General features: G+C 40.2%; 1 protein-coding gene across 1 annotated transcript in view; it reads left to right on the top strand.

Moving 5' to 3' along the window:
- The window catches only part of arnt2 (aryl-hydrocarbon receptor nuclear translocator 2), a 134,265-nt gene extending 117,080 nt beyond the window's left edge, over positions 1–17,185 (top strand). The window contains exon 19 of the mRNA XM_077564434.1: positions 1,144–17,185. Within this exon, the coding sequence (XP_077420560.1) occupies positions 1,144–1,242 (99 nt within the window). The 3' untranslated portion in view covers positions 1,243–17,185. The remainder of the gene's footprint in view (positions 1–1,143) is intronic.
- The last annotated feature ends 3,317 nt before the right edge of the window (positions 17,186–20,502 follow it).

Here is a 20,502-nt window from a genome sequence, read left to right as displayed (position 1 = left end):
TGATCGTCCCCAGTGAGTCATCTAACGGGCTACATGAAGGCGCATGCGTTTTACAATACAATAAAAGTAATTTAATTGGTGCTCATGACTGAATATTTGGAGCTGTTCCATAGCTGAAAACCGAGTGAACGCCTGTTGTTTAAGCTTTGGCAAGCAATGGATGCACAAGAGCGGCACTTGTGAAAAATGTAATAAGCAACCTGTAGATAGATCGCAGAGTAAGTTTGGGACCGCCCTCTTGCGTCACCACCTCCTCAAGCCTTAGAGCTGTACCCGCTGTTTTGAGATTGCGCATCTCTGGATCATCGGTCTGGTCAGCAGCCATCCCAGAAAAATCAATCCCAAGCTGGACTGGACACACAAGTGCGCATAATGGCGCATGTCACCTTCCCACACTGACAAGCGACTAATAGTAATCGCTGGATGCGGTCATTCCCCCACAAGCCCCAAACCCTTCGTCAACGAATGCATGTTCGTTGTCTCGTCTTGCAATCCCCACTCCCCGGCCATGGATCTGATATTTCACGACCCAAAGTTGGCAAGTATGAATGTTCACTATGGCAACTTGACAAAGTTCTACCAAAAAGTGTGGCGTAAACATAAATCAGATTACAACAATATTACAAGCAAATCTGTGGTTTTATCACTTCAACTTATCATAAAACAATGATATATAATCATGCGGACTGCACTTCTAAAGCACTGTACTTATTTGGACATTGTGTACATACATACATACATACATAAATAAAATATACAAATATACACTATAAAAACATTTCGGTCAAAAATAACCCAAATAGGTCAAAAACACCAACCCCGTTTTTTGAATTGCCGGTATTCATTTCACCCAACTGGTTGGCTGAATAACCCTTAAAACAACACAACTTTTTGGGTTAAATAAATAACCAAAAGTTGGATCAGTCCCTTTTTGACTCAATTTACTGATAGGGTCTAGGCCGTTTTTGGAGTGCAGCCCACCGACCGGCCGAAATGAAGCAGATTTTGAGTTGTTTTTTGTTTTGTTTTCCAAATTGCAGCCTTTGATATTTGAAAATTACAATCTACAGCATTTCAATGTCCATTTTAAGTTGATTGATTGTTCAGCCCTTAACCTCTAACCCCTCACTTGTGTGTCTGCAGGACATGTTACCCATGGCTGGAGATCCCACTCAGGGAACAGCCAACTACAACATTGAAGACTTTGCTGACCTTGGCATGTTTCCACCATTCTCCGAATAACCCTGCAATCTCCTCTCACTCTTCCTTTTCAATGGAGGAACTGTACTGGTTTGATTTACATTAATCATTCATGTTCTGTCTCATTTGGAAACATGGCTGGAACGCCAGCTTACAACTGATGTGCAGCACATTGAATGTCAGGGTGCAAAGCATCAAGCGCACATACAAACCTACAGTCCACACGTTTGGACCCAACAATCTGCAGTATGTATCTGTGAATATACCTCATCAATGAAAAAGGGGTCCTGTTGCCAAATGGACACTACTTCTGTCAATGTCTCTTTGTCTGTCCCTGAAATATAGAACGTCTCAAAGATTAATGCAAACGAAGTCTGCTAAGAAAAGCGACAAAAAGCATCGGTATTACCAGAGGAGTTCAGCTTTTGATCTTAGCACATCTAAACTATTATAGAACATTTTACGCCACGGATGTGGTTTCAAATCATTTTTACACAACCATGCTTAGGAAATTTGTTGTTGTACTCTCAAAAATTGCTGGCCTTTATCTGCTGATGGACCCAAAGCAGCAATCTCTCCTAAGGATTAGGCCTAGCAATAATAGTTTAATTGAGTTTTTTTTTTTAATGCATTTTCAATTTGTCAAATGCAAAACTGGCACAGCATACTGACTGTGTGGCATAATGTGTATTGGGAAATTATGCATATATTTATGGCACAACAATAGGTCAAACAAGGCAAAGAATTAACTGTAGAACAATCGTAGCACTTAGCCACAAGGGCACAAGTCTCATGGACAAGACTATGACTGTTGTATTTTATCATCAATACAACTCTGGGTGGATGCTGTACCTACAGTGGATATAAAAAGTCTACACACCCCTGTTCAAATGCCAGGTATTTGTTAAATAAAAAATGAGACCAAGATCAATCAGTTAAAAATTTTTGCACCATTGTTCGAATCATATTTATTGGCTCATGTAGAAAGAAAAACTCAAGGAATTGTCTCCGTTACAGTATGATTCACTCAAGTATTGTAGAACATGCAACAATAAAACAAGAACAATATTTAAGACATGACACATAATTACAGAGAGACTTTACTAATGTAAGTTTGCCATTTGTACTGTAGTACTAAGCAATGGCAGCTGTGCAAGTGATGTGAAGATTCAGCAAGCAATACTGGAGTGAAAATAAGTACCAGTAGTGCAATAATTACAGTAGTGACAATGCAATGACAGTTGTGCAGATGAGTGGAGAATCGTTGCACAGTTTAAAATTACTTGGGGCAAAGGGTGCGTACGCAGAAAAACGTGGCACACGCACATTTCCACTCTCGCATTCAGATGTATAAAGAGTGAAATGACTGTGGGAATGTGCGATATTCGATAGCAACTCCTTGGTTGGCGTACCCAAGTTTTCCTTGCTTCGGAGCCATTGGCGAGTCATGCGGAAGGATTTTTTTATTTTATTTTATTAAAGTGTAAGCCTCCGTGATATCAGTCCGATGCTTCTTCAATATGGGCATTCAGCCATTATCCGAGACGTTTAGTTTTTTTCATTTGTGACTCATAACGTGAGAACGTGATTATCTGATTATGCAGAGTTATCATTCCTACCGCATGCTCTGTTTCTATTAATTTGCGTGCTTATGTGGGGGCATGGAGAGGGAGGAATCTGGTACACCAACTATTGCGCATTGATTGCAATGTTAATGTGCTTGGATTCATGTGTACGCACAGATTCGTGCATCTAAAAAAATTTTGTTAACGCAATGTTTTCTGTATTTGGATGTACGCCATGTTTTAATATGAAAGCCACGCAAGTCTTTGTACAAGGCCCCTGTAGTGCAGTAATTATGATACGACAAATGTGCAATGATGCATAAGTCCTTGAGCAGCTACAGCAGGGGTCTCAAACTGAACTTATGTGGAATGCCACTGGAGATAAAGTCTGGGTGTGTCGGAGCCGCATCAAGTATTTCACAAAAAAGGAAAAACTAATCCAATGTTCTCATTCTTTATTAACTCATTCACTCACAGCTATTTTCACTGAAGCAACCCCCTTCGCTCCCGGCCGGTTTACTGGATTTTGACTGATTTTGCAAGGCCCACAGAATATTGTGTTCTATTGCTATAAAAACATGGAACCTACCAAAAGAAAGATTAGAGTCTCTTCTTTCGTCAGGAATTTAAAAATATATATATTTATCTCTTTCCGTTTTGCAGCAATTAGCATTAGAATATAGCTAAGTTTCATCATTATTCACAAACCTGTTGAAAAGACTGGAGAAAAGAGCTTGTTGCAACACGGCCCTGGTTGATCTCTTATACTCTGCTGCCACTTACTGCCCTTTTTTGTAATAACTACCATTGCTTTAAGCGACCTCTTCAGGTCAGAAGTTGCATCAAAGCCTTCTGTATGCTCTAATATAAAAAGCTTATAAATACGTTTTTGGGAGTGAAGGACAAAGTATTAAAAACGTATTTGTTTTGGGGTTTGAATGAGTTAATAACATTTCTGAACATTAATGGTTCTTCCGAAAGCCTATTGAATGTGTAGTTGAGCAATGAAAAATATTCAATCCACTGTTTTTCTTGAAAATGACTGTTCCCGTGGCCAATGTATCTCTCAAAGCAGGTTTTAAAAAAGACATGACTGGGTGACAGGATATCTTTTCCCTCCACTTCAGAAACATGTTTCACCAAAAGCTGTCATGAGCCTGAGCCATTGTACCCCAAAAGTGATTTTAAAAAATGCACAGGGCAACGACACAGAAAGACGTGGTGGCCTCACTAACATTAAAATTGGATGTCAAGTTGGGTTAGGTCTGGTAAATACCATTCTGAGGGTTGCCCCAGACCTACAGTTTCCAGTGGTGTGGAATATTAATCAACAATCTATACGAATATGTATAGAGCTGAAGCTACAGGAATCAATATTGCTAAATGGGATGTGCAAAATTGGCAAACCTTTGCAAAAAGCCACTATGGAATTGTGAGTCAGCTGTTTAGAGAGTTAATGGCAAGAGGGAGGTAGCTATTGAAATGACTTATGGTTTTTGTGTGCATAGTTTGATGGCGCCTACCAGAGGGAACAAGCTGGAAGTGGTGGTGGCCAAGATGTAGAGGGTCAGAGAAAATTTTGTCTGCCATTTTCGTTCTTGCAGCGTGCAAAACCCCATGTGTGTCTAAGGGCATGCCAATATTTTTTTTCAGCAGTTCTGTCTCTTTAGTCAGATTTTGTCCCTTTTTTTGTTGCGGCATCAAACAACCAGACTGGAGGAACACAGGACTGATTTATCAAACTTTCAACAGCTCCTGTGGCAGACCGTGTTTCATTGGCAACCTAGGAAGCACATCCTTTTCTGGGCCTTTTTCAGGATGGAGTTGATGTTGAGCTCCTGAGTTACTGTAATTCAAAGGAACTTGAGGTTCTTGACAGTTCACACAGGGCATGTGGATGTGGCAACAGTGGTGAAGGATGTTTCCTGAGGTCTACGGTCATTTCTACAGTCTTGAGTGTGTTCAGCTCCAAGTTGAGTTGGCAGCACCAGAGTGCAAGCTACTTCACTCTGTGTCGCTATGCAGACTCCTCTGCGTCTTTGATTAGGCCAATGACTGTAGTGTCGTCTGCAAACTTAAGGAGCTTGACAGCTGGCTGTGTTGAGGTGCGGTCGTCTGTGTAGCGGGAGAAGAGCAGCAGAGAGAGGACACATACTTAGGGACCCTGGTGCTGATGGTGTGTTCTGATGTTGCCTCCTCAGCCTCCCCTGCTGTTTACTGCCTAGCAGGAAGCTTTAGATCAACTGGCACAAGCAGCAGACACACTGAGCTGAACAAGCTGAGAGGAGAGGAGTTCCGGTATGATGGTGTTGAATGCAGAGTTGAAGTCCACAAACAGGTCAAACATTTGTCCGTTTTTACAGTGCCCTGTGCCTGTTTCGAAAGGTGTCGTCCTTAGCCTTCCTGAGGTGTCTGAGCTGGGCAGTGAACCACAGCTTGTTGTTGAAGGAACATAACTTTTTGTCGGGGTACACATCCTCACAAAAACTCATGTAGGATGCTACAGTGTCCATTTGCAGTATTCGTCCAAGCTGTCAGGTGAAGTTGCAAAGACACTGCAGTCAGTAAAGTCCAAGCTGTCAGGTGAAGTTTAAAATAAACTGCAGTCAGGGAAGTTCAATCACTCAATCAGTTCTCACTGCAGGTACATTTTGAGTTTGTGCTTGTGGAATCAAGTGAATTTAACAATGATCAGGCAAACCAAATGCTGCAGCCAACAGAATGGTGTGAGTCTTTCAGTGTTGTGTAGCAGTAATACAAAATTTTGCCTTCCCTGGTGGGACAATGAATGTGATGCTCATGTCTATGAAGTTGATGATTAAGTTTAGCTCTGGGTCTCTAAGTAGTAGTAAGTACTAAGTCTACTAATAGACTTACTAGTACTAGTATTATGAGGGGTGAATCTGTGTGCATTATTCCAATTTGTTTAGTTGGTCACCCAGGTTAGCTTGTGGTGGGATGTAAACGCTGGAAAGAATGAAGAAAACTTGTGTTGAGTAAAATTACTTACAATAAATAGATTGTGACTCTAAATCCAAGGTGCAGTATGTCTTGAGTTCCGTGTCATCAGTACACCAATTCTCGTTGATATAGACACATATTCCACCGCCCATTGATCTTCCCAATTGGTCTGTGACGCAGTCCGCACGTTGAGGTGTAGTAGCGCCCACAAGCCCACAAAGCAAAAAAGCCCAGTGCTGAATTGACTCCCACCAAGTTGTTTGTAACACTTTTTCAGATTGTATATAGCTCCACACTTTCCAGAAGTAAATAAACACGAAGTAAATAAACACTCTTAAAAGTTGACTCCTAAAAAATCATTGCCATGACAGGGTTTCAAACCAGGGTACCATTTAACCAAAGTCAGACACCCTAACCACTGAGCTATACAGCCACATCATTGAGTAGGCTTTATAAATCAATTTAACGTGACATGGGCCCATCACTGATCAATTTTTAACAGTCCAGTTTTTGCTGGAAAGCCTCTTCTGTGAGTGAAAATGACTTCCTGTGCCTAAATTATTTTATTCAATGTCAGTGTTTGTTGTGACAAACGAAGGGAAATGACGCCAACTTGTCTCAAAAACTGGAAAATTGCTGGTACATCTCATCTACAACTCTGTAAAATAAATAACACCTACTTTTGACACCATTTAACTCTGAAAATATTAAAATGACACCTCAGGAGTTAAAATATGCTCCCAAATTTTCACCCTGAAATTTTAACTTACTTTTAACCAATTTTTGCTATGCAGATGGGCTCAAGTTGAGCCCCATATGGGCCCTAGCTAAAACCCACATGGGCATGGGATTGGCTGAGTTCATGGCAGCCCCATGCGGGCAAGCCAAGATGGGCTCAAGGTGGACCTTCTATGGGCCGAGCTAAAACACACATGGGCAACCCATCTTTCTCCCTGGGGCCCACTCTAGCTGGGCTGATTATTGTGTTCCTGATTGTACCCATGAGGGCTCCTTTCACACTCATGCATCACAGTTATTTTGTTTATTATAATAATGCATCCAATTTATATAGCACTTTTCTAGACACTCAAAGACGCTTTACAATTGAATGGATAAATTATTCATGCACTCACACTTTGGTGGCAGTAAGCTACTTAAGTAGCTACAGCTGCCCTGGGAAGGGTGGCTGCCAGTGTCCGCCTATGGCCCTTCCGACCACCACCAAACATTCGCACCCTCCATACACCAGTGTGAGTAGCACTGGAGGCAATGTGTGAAGTGCCTTGCCCAAGGACACAACGACACGACTTGGGGAGAGCAGGGATCAAACAGCCGACCATCTGGTTACTGAACGACCATCTCTACACCCTGAGCCACGGCCGCCACGCAAGCGTTAATAACAAGGAAACCAGTAATACAATCAATTACCTTTTTATTATTGAACGCCAAAAAACAACAAATGGTCAGTGTTCCTTCACTGTCAAACAGAAAAATTCATTTTTCACTTCAAATGAGCCTGGATCCTGAAGTCCTTGTTGAGGTGGCAAAATAGACGATTAAGACGATTAGACGATTGTTAGGCGATAGACTTCCTTTAATTGGCTCAAAGGAGGAGGAGTTTTCCCATATCTTTTCGGAATGCTTTGCTTTTTTTCTAGGTTTGAATATTAATCTGGTGCTATCAAATTTGTACGAAATAGCCCTTTAATGGTCCAAATAATATTTATTTATTAGAAATACTATATAGGTTTTTTTTGTGCGCACATTTTTGTTTTGTTTTTCCAAAAAGAAAAATCTCATCTAATTGTAAAGAAATATAGGCCAGGGAGTAAGCTCCATTACCCATGCTGTTATTGTGCAAAATATCAATTTTGAGTAGGGGATTAGGGGAGTAGACCCCTCTAATTTTTAGCAAGTCTTCTCTCCTTTAAGTAAACTATGCAGGGTTGCTAAAAGTGCGCGAGATTGACAAAAACAAAAGGAAATACGGGAGACCTCATCACAGAGGCGGCTTATCACATCTTGCGCCATCTTGTGATCTATTACCTGTAGCCTACCGCACAATAACAAAAAAAAATGAAATCTTATAACTAGCATGTGGCTGCGTTTAGAATTAACCAATCACATTTATATTATTGGGAAAAGTTGTTCAAAGACTAGATAGATGGGGTTAAATTCATTGTTTTAAGGAATTTAGCATTTATTTGGCTGTCTGTTGCCAGGTTGGCATTGCAAATGAGAATCTTTTCTCAATTGCTTTACCTGTATTTTCAATTGGTCAGGAGAAGGGTACAAAATAATTTCCTACCGTGGAATACAGTAAACACAGTCATCAAGTGGAGAAAATACGGCACAACTGGGACATCACGAAGTACTGGACGTTCCTCAAAAGTTAATGAGAAGACAAGAACAAAAATATCAGGGATGCGGCCAGCAACATTTAAGGAGCTGCACAAATGTCTGACAAGTACTGGCTGTTCGGTGCATGTGACAACAATTTCTAGTCTTCCTCATACTGTATGCCTGGGCTATAGTGGAGATTGGCAAGATGGAAGCCTTATCTTAAGAGAAAAAAAACATCTAAGCCCAGCAAGAATTCGCAAATACATACATGTTATGGTCTGGTGAAACTAAGGTTGAACTTTTGGGACGTAATTTCAAAAGGTATGTTTGACGAAATCACAACACTGCTCGTCACAGAAAGAATACCATTCTTACAGTGAAGATTGGTGGTCAGGGTATCATGCTGGAACATAATTTTGGAACTAGTGCCTTAGCCAAGGTGGAGGCAATTATTAATAGTTCCAAAAACCAGTCGGTGTTAACAAAAAAAAACCTTCAGGCTTCTTCCAGAAAGCAAAAAGAATGTCAGGAAAAGCCGACTGCAACAGCTGAACCTTATTTGGAGTTAATCAGAGGCTCTTTAAATGATGGCAGGTGTGTGCTGACTCCCATTAAACATGAGTTTGACTGTGACTGGTAAATTCTGAACACAGAACAAATCCAGAGTTCAAGACGGTGTGCACACTTGTGCAAGAACATTATCTCACTTAATTATTTTTCTTCCCATTTCAGAAACATTTATGATGGGGGGGTGTTCAATTGACTTGTACAGGTTAGAGGTCACTTCTTTTTTTTTCCAAATTCTTTTGAAGCTGTTTCCCTGATGTTTTTAAGGTATGTGGTTTGCCAGATTACGCCATCCGGTTTATGATTCTGTTCCTCCTCATTTTTCTAAGGAAGTCCTCCCGAGTATTGGTCAGTCGGTTTGGGCCTTTATCAACTGCACTCTGTATTCTGGTGTATTTCCCCAACATATTAAACATGTTGTGGTGCAACCTCTGCCAGGAAACCTGGTCTTGTCATATGTGAGCAGCTGCATGCACTTTTGTTGTCACACCTCGTCACAATAAAGCTGTCCTGACAGCTGGAATATGTATGTACTTTTATTTTGTAGGTGCCGCAGAAAGTGTTAATTTAATCTTCATGTCGCCTGCGAGAGGACAGGTGTTGAAACTTAAAAGTTGCCGGTGCCCAAAGCTAACTTGGCTGGAAGCTCATTTGAAAGGTTCCGCATTGATAAACATCGACAGATCTGAAAGTTATGCACCTTTTGTAGAAATATGCCATTCAGAAACCAAAATATGTGACCTACATGAATCGTGGAGAAACGATGAGAAAGTGGGGACGTATGGTGACGCTATCTTCCCGGCTAATGTAAGTAAAGTGTTAACCCTCCTGTCACAAACCACCTACAGTTTTACTTTTTAAACACCTCATTAACAATAAAAAATACATGGCCGTTGGCTACCCCCACAGATAAACACCACCAGGTACTTCGAAGAAAAAACATCTCCAGATTTTTGGTCACATTTTGTTTCATAATGGTCTAAAAAAGTTAGTTACTTAGTGATTCCTTTAAGAACCCTGCTATTGTGTCTGTATAAATTATTATTCTCCAAAATGAATTTCATTTTTGGGGACCTAAACATGCGAAAATTCACCAAACTTTGCACAATCTTCGGGCCTGGGGAAAAATTTCATATTAAAAAGTTGTCATAACAACATGGCTCTGTAGCACCCCCTAGAGTGGAAAAACTGAAAATAATCCCAGCACGTTTGATCATATGCTAAAATGTAAATGAAGTGAGCTATAAATTATTTGTAATGCCCAATTTTGGCTAATTTTTGCACATTCACGGGTGTCATACTTGGCCCCTTGTCCTAGAGCAGTGGTCCCCAACCTTTTTTCCATACAAGTCCACAGCTTTCGCGGACCGGCAACCCATTGGGTTGAGGGAGGGGGAGATGCTTGGTTGTTTGGCGGCTGATTAATATAAAGCTACAACAACAAACGCAAATCCACTATGTATTTTTATGTACCTGTACTAGCAGCACAAACACCATAGCAAGTGTAACAACAACGCTTAAATATGGTGAGGTCACTATGGTAATGCTTATAAATGAATGAATGATGAATGAAGTTGGCGCATTTAAGAGATGGATAGATTTAAGGATCGCATGATAAATTTGGTGCCGCCAACATAACAAGGCACCACAGAACAAATCTAAAGTCCATGAGTAACTCACTCACCATAACGCTAAAATTAAGAGCCGCTCGCTGCAGAACGGGCCATCAATCACCTGTAGCTTTAAGTCCATGCATCTTTATTTTTCTTCTTGGTCATAAGCTCTTGTGTTGTTCCAAATATGTGCGTTTTTTTACTAATTTTGCTAACTTGTCAATTAGCATCAGCGCCACGCGGCTGAGATAATTAGCATCTTGAAATGAGTCCGTCGTAAACAGAGAGAATCCGGTCACTTTTCAAAATAAAATATTTTTAAGCCTCAGCTAATCAATTAACTAGAAGTATAGTACGTTTTTTATTCTTTCAACTGTCTGGCCCACCGCGGCCCGGTCCAAAGTGGCCCGGTGGTTGGGGACCACTGTCCTAGAGGATTCATCTGACTGACTAGTTTTAGATTCAGGGCCCACAACTTAAGTGATTTGAAGTATTATTATTTTTTTTTACATTATTTGGGCTTCCAGCTCACAAAACCCACTAAAACAGGATGTTAAAAAAAAATTGAATAATGTGAAGCAATCGCCATGCATATTTCCTGTGTTTTGTATGAAAAAAAGATGGATGGATGATATTTTCAAAACAATATGTCAATCGTCAATAGGATTCCCTTTGCCTTAATCACTGCCTCGATGCGCCGTGGCAATGCCCGGTGGTCCTAGAAGACCATGCTTTCTTGATGCTTGCTGTCAGCTATTTGTTTTTGGGTCTGGTGGCCCTCATTTCTTTTTTGATATTACTGTATTGTGGCCCTTGATTTCCTCTTGTAATACAATACCACCAGATCTACAAAAAGTTGAAGGCATATTAACTCATTCACTCCCAGCCATTTTCACTGAAGCAACCCCCTTTGCTCCCGGCTGTTTTACTGGATTTTGACTGATTTTCACAGAATCTGCTGTACCATTGCTATAAAAATATGGAACCTACCAAAAGAAAGATTAGAGTCTCTTCTTTCACCAGGAAAAAAAAGTATATTTGTATCTGTTTCAGTGTTGCAGCAATTAGCATTAGAATATAGCAAAGTTTCATCATTATTCACAAATCTGCTTAACCACTGGGGAAAAAAGCTTTTTTGCAAGAAGGCCCTTGTTGATCTCTTATACTCTGCTTTATTTGCGTTGTTTTAGTGTCCTCTTCAGGTCAGAGGCTGCATAAAAGCCTTCTGTATGCTCTAGTATAAAAACAAAACTAACAAAAAACATATAAATACGTTTTTGGGACCATGGCAATATTAAAAATAGAACATTTTTATACGTTTTTGGGAGCAAATAAGTTGAGTTGCTCATGACCTTCAAAAATCTCTTTCAGTAATATGTTAAACCCCACTGGAAGTCCCCCTTTTTGGATTTACGTATGAAGTTTGCCCATTTTTGCCCTGTCATGGAAATCACATTTTAAAAAAACTCATCCAACAGATTTTATCCAATCGACTTGAATCTGTGGTTGTTTCATCTAAATATGTTCCCAGTGGAAAGCATAACTTTTTATTTTGCCAAACGCCGTTGCTGTGGCTACGCGCTGTTTTCCAAGAAAAAAGTTTTCTTATTTGTGTGGTCTGAAAACTCGTAAAATTTATGTATCTACATCAGGCCTGGCAAAAGAAATAAAAATAAAATCCATATGTAAAGGTTTATTGTGCCATTTTCTAAAAATCCAAATTCCAATGTGCCAGTACCCCAAGTTGCAAGTACCTCAAAGTAGCTCGGGCTGTGAGGCCCCTTCATAGCTGCTCGCAGCTCTAGTTCTTTTTACTGTCTTTGTTTTGGTGTCTGCATGATTTTTGCTTATCTACAGCACTTTTTCTATGGAGCTATGGTTGTTATTAAAATGCTCTATCAATAAAGTTGAGTTGAAATGTTTTATCTTGGTTAAAAAATTTTATATCACAAAAACCTGGTATTCGAACAGAGAGATGTGTTAACATCTTATATCCACTGTATAGTATTTTGTGGTCAAAAGTGCTAAATGAGGGGCTAGAGTCTAGTTTATATTAATTTAATCAATAAATGTCTTACAGTCTCTTCGCAATGATGAAGTCATTGCAAAGTGGATATAGAGCTCTAAAATCTGAACTTTTTATGACGGTGGGATTTTAATGTTTATGTCTGCATCAGGTCTAACGTCCAAGAAAATGTAAAGCAGGAATTATCAATCTCCTCTGGTAATTACCATGACATGTATTAGGGATGGGGGAGTGCGGTATCGGGCCGATACCAGGTCACATTTCATGGTATTGGTACTTGTGACGGATATCAATACTAGTATCGGCGCCTGCACTTGTGGGCATTTTTTGGGTCAGGAGCTATAGGAGGATCCTTTGTTGATATTTTTCCTGTCCTGTGCAAAGCTGGGTAATTATTCTTTATTGGAGTGTTCTTTGTGGTGCCAAAGGGAAGGAGGGTCTATTGCATTACAGTTAAGTTTGTGGACGTACGTCACTCCAAAACCATCCCCCCAACACACTCAACAATCATTAGTTCCATGAGGGAATTATGTCAACAAGCAACACAGTTTATTCTTTATTTATTTTTGGAAATGCAGTGACTTAAGTAGAGTGACACTTGTCGTGTGATGTGAGAATTTCAATGTCATCTGGTCTCTAGTTAACTCTTTGACTGCCAGACGTTTTCAGAAACGGGATGTCGCCAGTGCCAGCCGATTTAAGCATTTTGACTGATCTTTCAAGGTCCACAGAAAATGTTGTGTTTGGACTATGGAAACACATACTACCAAATGAAAGATTGAACTCTCATCTTTCATCAGAAAAAAAAAGTTTGTTTGTACCTTATTCTGTTCTTCAGTAATCAACAATAGAAAATGGTTAGTTTCACCGAAATGCTCTGTTTTGAAACAAAAAGCGGAGAAAAAGAGCTTTTTGTGAAACAATGGTATTTCATGCACTCTAGTGAATTCTACACTTCTTTTTGTCCATGAATGATGCCACAAACACCTAAATAGTGCTTTACTTCTGTAATACACCACCACCAACAATGAAAAAGTGTTTTTAGATTGCATTATACATTTATTTCCATTCAACAGTGTAACAATTTGACAAAACAATTATTTATAAATGTGTGCAACTGTGGTACTATTTACAATTATGTGGATGTTTCAAATACAGTTTTTCTTTTTGTAGTGCAAGGAGACGGAGCAGGATTTGCACAACAGATACGTTTCACTTCGATTGTCCGTTTCGCGTGCAGACATTACACTTTCTTGACGGCCTTTTTTTCTGGGGAATAGCAAGTAGCAGACTGTACCCACTCCTCCGATGAATATGCATTGGACTCGGGGCACTCTTCGTCGTCCGATTGAACGTCCGCCTGAGCAGAAGTGCTCTGTTGTGCTCCGCGTTTTCCGGTGTTAGCATCGCGTGCCCGTGAACCTTTATGACGTCGTCATAGCCGCCGCGTCAGCGCTTCCAACTTCGGCGTCAACCTCGGAGTCACCATCATCATCATCGATGATGATCATCGTCGTCATCAATGTGCTCTTTAGCGTTGGTCGATGCTTTTCGTCTTTGAAAAAAACTGATCGAGCGTGAGCTGCTTGCAACCGGTCGCCATGTTCTCTTCCCTTCCCCAGCCATTGTCCCCTCTAGCTCCGCCTCACGTCTTCTACTGACGCCTACCCAATCTTGTCAAAAGAGAGTCATTGCTGCCATCTAGGGGCCAAAAATAGTAATTAGGCTAACTAGATCTGCTTGAAACTTTCACCACAGCTGGCCAAGGCTTTCCTCCACCCGTTTCCAAAAATAAAAAATAAAAAAATTGGGGAACGTCTTTTAACGTCCTTGGCGGCCCTCCGTAGGTTTTTACTAAACGTCATTTAACGTTTTTGGCAGTCAAAGAGTTAACAACTAAATATGCATCTGTCAGGATAGGACTTAACAGCTATAGCTACTGCGTACACAAGTGAAGTCGGCAGGTATCAAAACATGTAATATTTATTCGTATAAGATAAATATGTGGACATTCAAGTGAAAAACTAGGCACAAAAACATATTTTGTCTCATTTATAGGAATCCATAACACAATTCTGATACTCGTTGCCTTTTGATCCTCCGTTCGTAACGCTGGACGGCTTTTTCTATAGCCTTCCTATTTACCGATCCAGGGTAGCAATTTCAAGCGATTTCAAGACGAGGAACAAGTCAGTGTGGTTGTCGGTCGCGCTTTGGAACACCTGAAGACTGCAAAACAATATAACTCAGCGGATTACATATTGCACAAACTCGATTTATTATTTCTTTAAATCCTCTCCAGATAACAAATATATAGTCACAAGTACTTACCGGGTATAAAGTGAGCCTCACAAACCCATCCGCATCAGTCGGAATCCAGGCTTTGATCGTCAAGTTATACCCTCCCGACATTTCTTTCATTTTTCGCTGCCCCTTTAGGTGGGAATGCAATTTTTAAAAAAAAAAGTTTTATCAGGCCCCCGACAGGCCGTACAATTGATGGCACAACAAAAATGAACCATCTGCTTCTCTTTATCGTCCTCCAAATGTGCAAAACCATCGAACTCCATGTAAAACACGTTTCTTGCCACACGGTTTTTCCCGTGATGCAACGTGCGAAAAATAAACAGTACGTCACACAGGATCCTCTTATAGGCTTAAATGGTTATTTCAGGGATGTGATTTTTCCGCTAATTCGCGGAATTCCACTTTTTTTTTATCCCCACATCCCCCCCCCCCCCAAAAAAAAATTCCGATTTTTTTTTTTTTTTTTTTAGTAGTTCATTGTGTATGCACATGACTCCGACAGATAACATCTTCTGCTATAACAAAGACATTTGTGGTATGCTCTAATATGAGTTACTTTTCATTTGGTCATGATACAATTATTTGTTCATGAAATTTGAACTCTTCAACATTATTTATGTGTTAATTTAGTAATCACATTAGTTAGATATGATGATATTCTCAGTGATAGTTTTTAAAAGCAAAGGCAGTCCAATGTTTTTGAATGTGACTGATTTTGAGTTGACTAAAACTGCCATTTTATATGGGATAGTTCAATATACATTGAAAATTTATGCTGTTGTTTTGTCTATTTCTTTGTCATGAGAGTGCATTGAAAGTACTTAAAAACACGGAAAACCCATGAGCTCCGGGAGGCTACGCCCCCCTTGTCCCCCCACCAGGGCACTGCCCTGGACCTAGCTGGGTGCCAGCGGCCCCCAGACCCCCGGCTAAATTTTCAGATAATTTCACTTTGGTCAAATCACATCCCTGTTATTTTGTATGTATTGACCGCCACAGGGGCTCTGGTAAGAGAGCACATAAGTCTTCAGTTGTACTCAACACTTTACATAGCTCTGAAGTGCAGACAGATCTTTGTATATTATATAATATGTCCTCATTGACTACTGCACTGCTATGAGATGAATGATGAACGGAGAATGTGAAACAGGAAACGGAAATACAGAGCAGCCTTCTAAATTAAAAGCATACATTTCAAAACAAGATATAATTAAACATCACACACTAAACAGGTTGAGGAATTCTTAACATGGTAGATATTACTAAATTACTTGAAGACCCTTTATATTGAATTTGATTTTTTTGCACTTCACTGTATTCCTTAAAGGGATACTTGACCCTTTGAGCCATTTTTAGCAGTGACAGGTTAATATTTTGTCCAGAATTAATTTGATAACTCAGCACAGGTGATGTCATCTTCAGTCGACAAGTGGAAAAATAGTTTTTAAAGTTATTAATTGTATATGAAAAATAATGAAGTTATCACATTAATTATACACAAAATATAAAAAATGTTACTACTAAAAATGTCTCAATGAGTCAAGTATCCCTTTAAAAAGAAGTTTTACAAGCACATATTTTGATTGGGACCTTTTCATGGCCACTGGATTATTTGTTTGATCTTATTTATCTTTTTTATTTTATTTTATTGTGTTCTCTATGCAAAATATAATTGTCATTAATTTTATTCAATTTTAAGGATTGTTGTCATTGGAGTTTTGGGGGGAAATTTTATGTACCTTGAGTACTAATGTATTGGCACTTGGTATCAGTATCGGTGAGTACTGAATATTTAAGTATTGGTATCCGTCAAAAAAAAAAAAGTGTTATGGAACATCCCCAATGTATTATAGATGGAGACATTAACTGGTTGTGAGCGTTGAAGGAGGACACCTCCATGTGCCCCATGGACCGTTTGTTGTCAGACAGCAGCAGGAGAAAAGCTGCTCATCCTCATCACCTCATCAATCTTACTTTGTAAAGTTCAGCTATGTGTAGTGATGTCCATAACCCCAGTAAAAATGTTTTTTTTTTAAAGGTTATAGAAATATTCTGTGTATAAATGAAGCAGATTTGGGAGGAAAACGTAATGACAGCCAGTTACTCAGATAAGGCGTAAAGTGCACTTCATAACTGCTAATTTCACCAGCCTGCTTTCAAAGGGAAAACCTCAATACTGTCCATTTGATGTTCTTCATGGTTTGCTACTTGACTTTCTTCGTAATCATTTGGAAGTATTAAGACCTAGTAATAATACTTTGTGCTGTTGGAGCTTTTACATGATGTATTGTATGTCTCTGACAGACAGAGGAGAACACACACACCAGTCTTTTTGCTTGAGCTCTCAAATCAATATTTTTTGTAAATAATGTGATTTTTATGTCAATTGGTGTTATTTTCACACTGTTAATTGTTTCATGTGTTTAATGTGAATTCTTAATTATTAAGTGCAATGTGAGTACATATTTAACTATTGGTATTTAGTTAGTCTTTTACAGATACATTGTGTTATAGACCTGTATAAATTGTGTAAAAGTCTCCTATTATTTTTGTGTAACACTTGTGAATTGTGACAATAAATACTTATTGGTTGTGTGTGCTCACTTTTTTGTATTGCTTTGCTTGACCATTTTAGATTTTACTAAAGGTTTAAGTGTAAGGAGGGCAAAATTGACAGAAACATTTTTACATAGCCTAAATTAAAGTTAATGTGAGGAAGCTTGTGCTTGACTTATGACGGATATTTTATTGTACAATTTTCTATATTGCCATGCATATTTGGGTTGAAAAGTGCTATGGAACTATTGTTTTTGCTAGACACAGTCAATGCACTTAGTTGAAGAATTGTTTAATGCAAAGCATGTAAGACGTGCTTAATTTGTGCAATTCTGAGTCTGAATATTTAATAATCACAAGCCATAGTGTTGACAAATGTTTTTATAATAAGACCATAATGCCAATGTTCTGGTAGTAGGCAGAATTATACAACTGCAGCACAGAGGGAGGAATACCTCAAAGTAGAAGTACAATTTGGATTCAGGTTCAATGCCTCTGAACAAATAAAGTCAAGTGAATTTATTTCTTCAGCATGTTTAAAAAAAACACAAACACAGATTTAACGAAGTACTGCACAGACAAGATTATAAAATGGCAAGCTTAAACGAACACAGCCAAAGTAAGAAGATTAGGACTGTTGTACTTACCCCTCCTGCTAACATACCTGCTGTTATAAAGTTGCTCTTCCCATACCCAACACCTGAGGGAGGGGCCAAGTGAGTCAGGAACAATGTGAGCTGGAAAGTGGTTTCCCCAGGTTTCTGGTGGGAGGAGGACCCAAATACCGAAACGAGAGGTAATGCATGGTTGAGATTTTTGATATTTCTTTTATCACACATAACAAGTAGATGGTAGATGGCGGCCAAATGGAATCTGTTGGGTGAGTCTCGGTGTCGAGGTTCACAGGTTACAAGTCCGGGTTGGCAAAAAGCAGGCGACAACCAGGTTGGAAGCGATGTCAAGGGACAAATATCCAAACATGTATTTCAGTGTTGCGGAAGGCTATCTACAAAACTGATGTAGAGTGTAGATACTCTGGCAACGAGTTGGCACCCCAGAGCATTTTAAGAAGGGACAGCAGTAGTTAACTCATTCACTCCCAGCCATTTTCAATGAAGCAATTAACCCCCTTCATTCACGGCTGTTTTACTGGATTTTGACTGAATTTGCAAGGCACACAGAATATTGTGTCCTAATGCTATAAAAACATGGAACCTATCAAAAGAAAGATTAGTCTCTAGTACGTTTTATCTGTTTGCATTCTGCAGCAATTAGCATTAAAAAATAACTAAGTTTCATGAATATTCACATTCCTGGTAAAAACACTGACAAAAATAACTTGTTGCAACATGGCCCTGGCTGATCTCTTACACCTGCTGGCCGTTTTTTTTTTTTTTAAATAACTACCATTGCTTTAAGCCACCTATTCATGTCAGAAGCTGCATCAAAGCCGTCTGTATGCCCTTGCATAAAAAAACAAAACGTGTAAACATGTTTTGGAGAAGGAAAGACAAGCATGTATTTAAAACCGTTTTTACACGTTTTGGGGATTGAATGAGCGAAGAAGATGGGATTCAGATGCTATCGACTCCAATGCACAAACATGCACTGCTCTCAAACACACACACACACAGCTCAGGGTGCTGAGACAGCAGACCTGACAGAAGTCTGAGCTGGTGTGCGAGTTTCAGCTGTTCCGTCCAGATATAGTCGGGCTCGCTTGACACACAGCCTGGACTCCGGAACCAGTTCGATAAATAGTGGTTGGACTCAAGAGTTTCCCCCGGTGAAAGGCTCCAAGCAGGTGTGGGAATACTTATTGCATCACAGGCTTAGTTCCTGTTACGTTGGCGTTCACCCCGATGAAAGGTGTTTCTTTCAGCCTTCATGAAGTGCTCTTTGTGCCATTGCACCAAACAGCGCAGATCACCTCACCTACCCTCTTTGGGGGTCTTCAGCAGGAGCATTCTTCAGCACTCTCTTTAAGGACTCTGATGAGAAAAGACGCATCCTACACTTGCCCCGTGATGTTCACTCAAGATGAACTGATGGAAACACGTTAAGACACATACATTTTATTGGGACTGAATGACAATGATGTGCCACAGTGTCTGTTAAATTAATGTTTGAATTTGATACATCTAAAATGTATTTTGAGGAAGGGGTTTAATAAGCAACGACTTCAACCTGTCAGCCCTTTTTCTTTTCGGATGATGTTGTAAATGATGTGTTTGTGAGGTCTATTGTAATAACATGACCACCGGGTTTGGGAGAGGCCCCGCTGGTCGCTCCTCTTAACTCATTTCATTAGTCTTGCACAATACACTTTCTAAATAGACACATAGGACCGGTGAGCGGCGGGGGCTGGGTTGTGGTGGGTGTCGGGGAAGCCATTGGTGCGGGGGGCTGTGGGCCGGTAGGGTGCTATGTGGGCCTGCCGTGCCCTGTTCTGCTGCTTTGGGCTTGGGGCTCGGGCCGTGTCGGGGTGGGGTGCACTCCGGGCTTCTGGGTTGGCTCTCCAGCCCGTGACCCCTGGGTGTGGTGCCTTGGTACTGCCGTAGCCTTGGTGGGCTGTGCTTGCCTTGTCGGGCCAAGGTCAATGGGTCCCTTATTAGGGCTTTGTAAGGTGGACAAACGCAATATAAATGAAGTATGAATTACCAAACACCTGATCACGGATCAGTGCAGGGACTGCAGTGATGTGAGCTCTGCCTAGTGTTGTAGTCAAGAACATACCAACCAAGACCAGGACATTATCGAGACTAGAGCGTATCGAGACTGAGACTGAGACAAGACTTTTGGAGGTCGCAACCAAGACTTTTGGAGGTTGCGACTGAGTCAAGACCAAGACTGTATATATCAAAGAAAAACCACAGCAAATCTTTTTTTGCCATGTTAGCACCAAAAAAAATCGATGTTTTTTTCTGAAATACTACGATGAAACAGAATGTGTGACACTCCAGGTGCAGCACCTAAATTCTGTGTTTCTTACTGATCACAGTAGTACTGAGCTGGTCTCGACCGGTCATAATCAAAAATCTCAAGTCCGCCCTGAGTAAAAATGCCTTTGATTCCAAGATGAGACCAAGACTCTTAAAAGGTGGTCTTGACTGTCTGTTGTGGTGAAGCAAGAGCTGAGTTAAGATCACAGACACAAATGACCAAAATAGGATTCCTCTACAGCGTGTCGGGCTCCTCCATAGAAGCTCGGTCATCTGTGAAGAGCTCAGAGAAAGTTGCTGCTCCTTCGCATCAAGAGAAGCCAGGTGATGTGGTTTGAGCATCTGGTTGGGATACCTCCATGGTGAGGTGTGCCAGATATTTCCAATGCAGAGACGACCTGCTGCCTGCTGAAGACTGCTGC

Source organism: Vanacampus margaritifer, chromosome 4 (genome assembly GCF_051991255.1).
Source record: "Vanacampus margaritifer isolate UIUO_Vmar chromosome 4, RoL_Vmar_1.0, whole genome shotgun sequence".
NCBI lineage: Eukaryota > Metazoa > Chordata > Actinopteri > Syngnathiformes > Syngnathidae > Vanacampus > Vanacampus margaritifer.
This window is presented reverse-complemented; position numbering and strand designations above follow the sequence as displayed.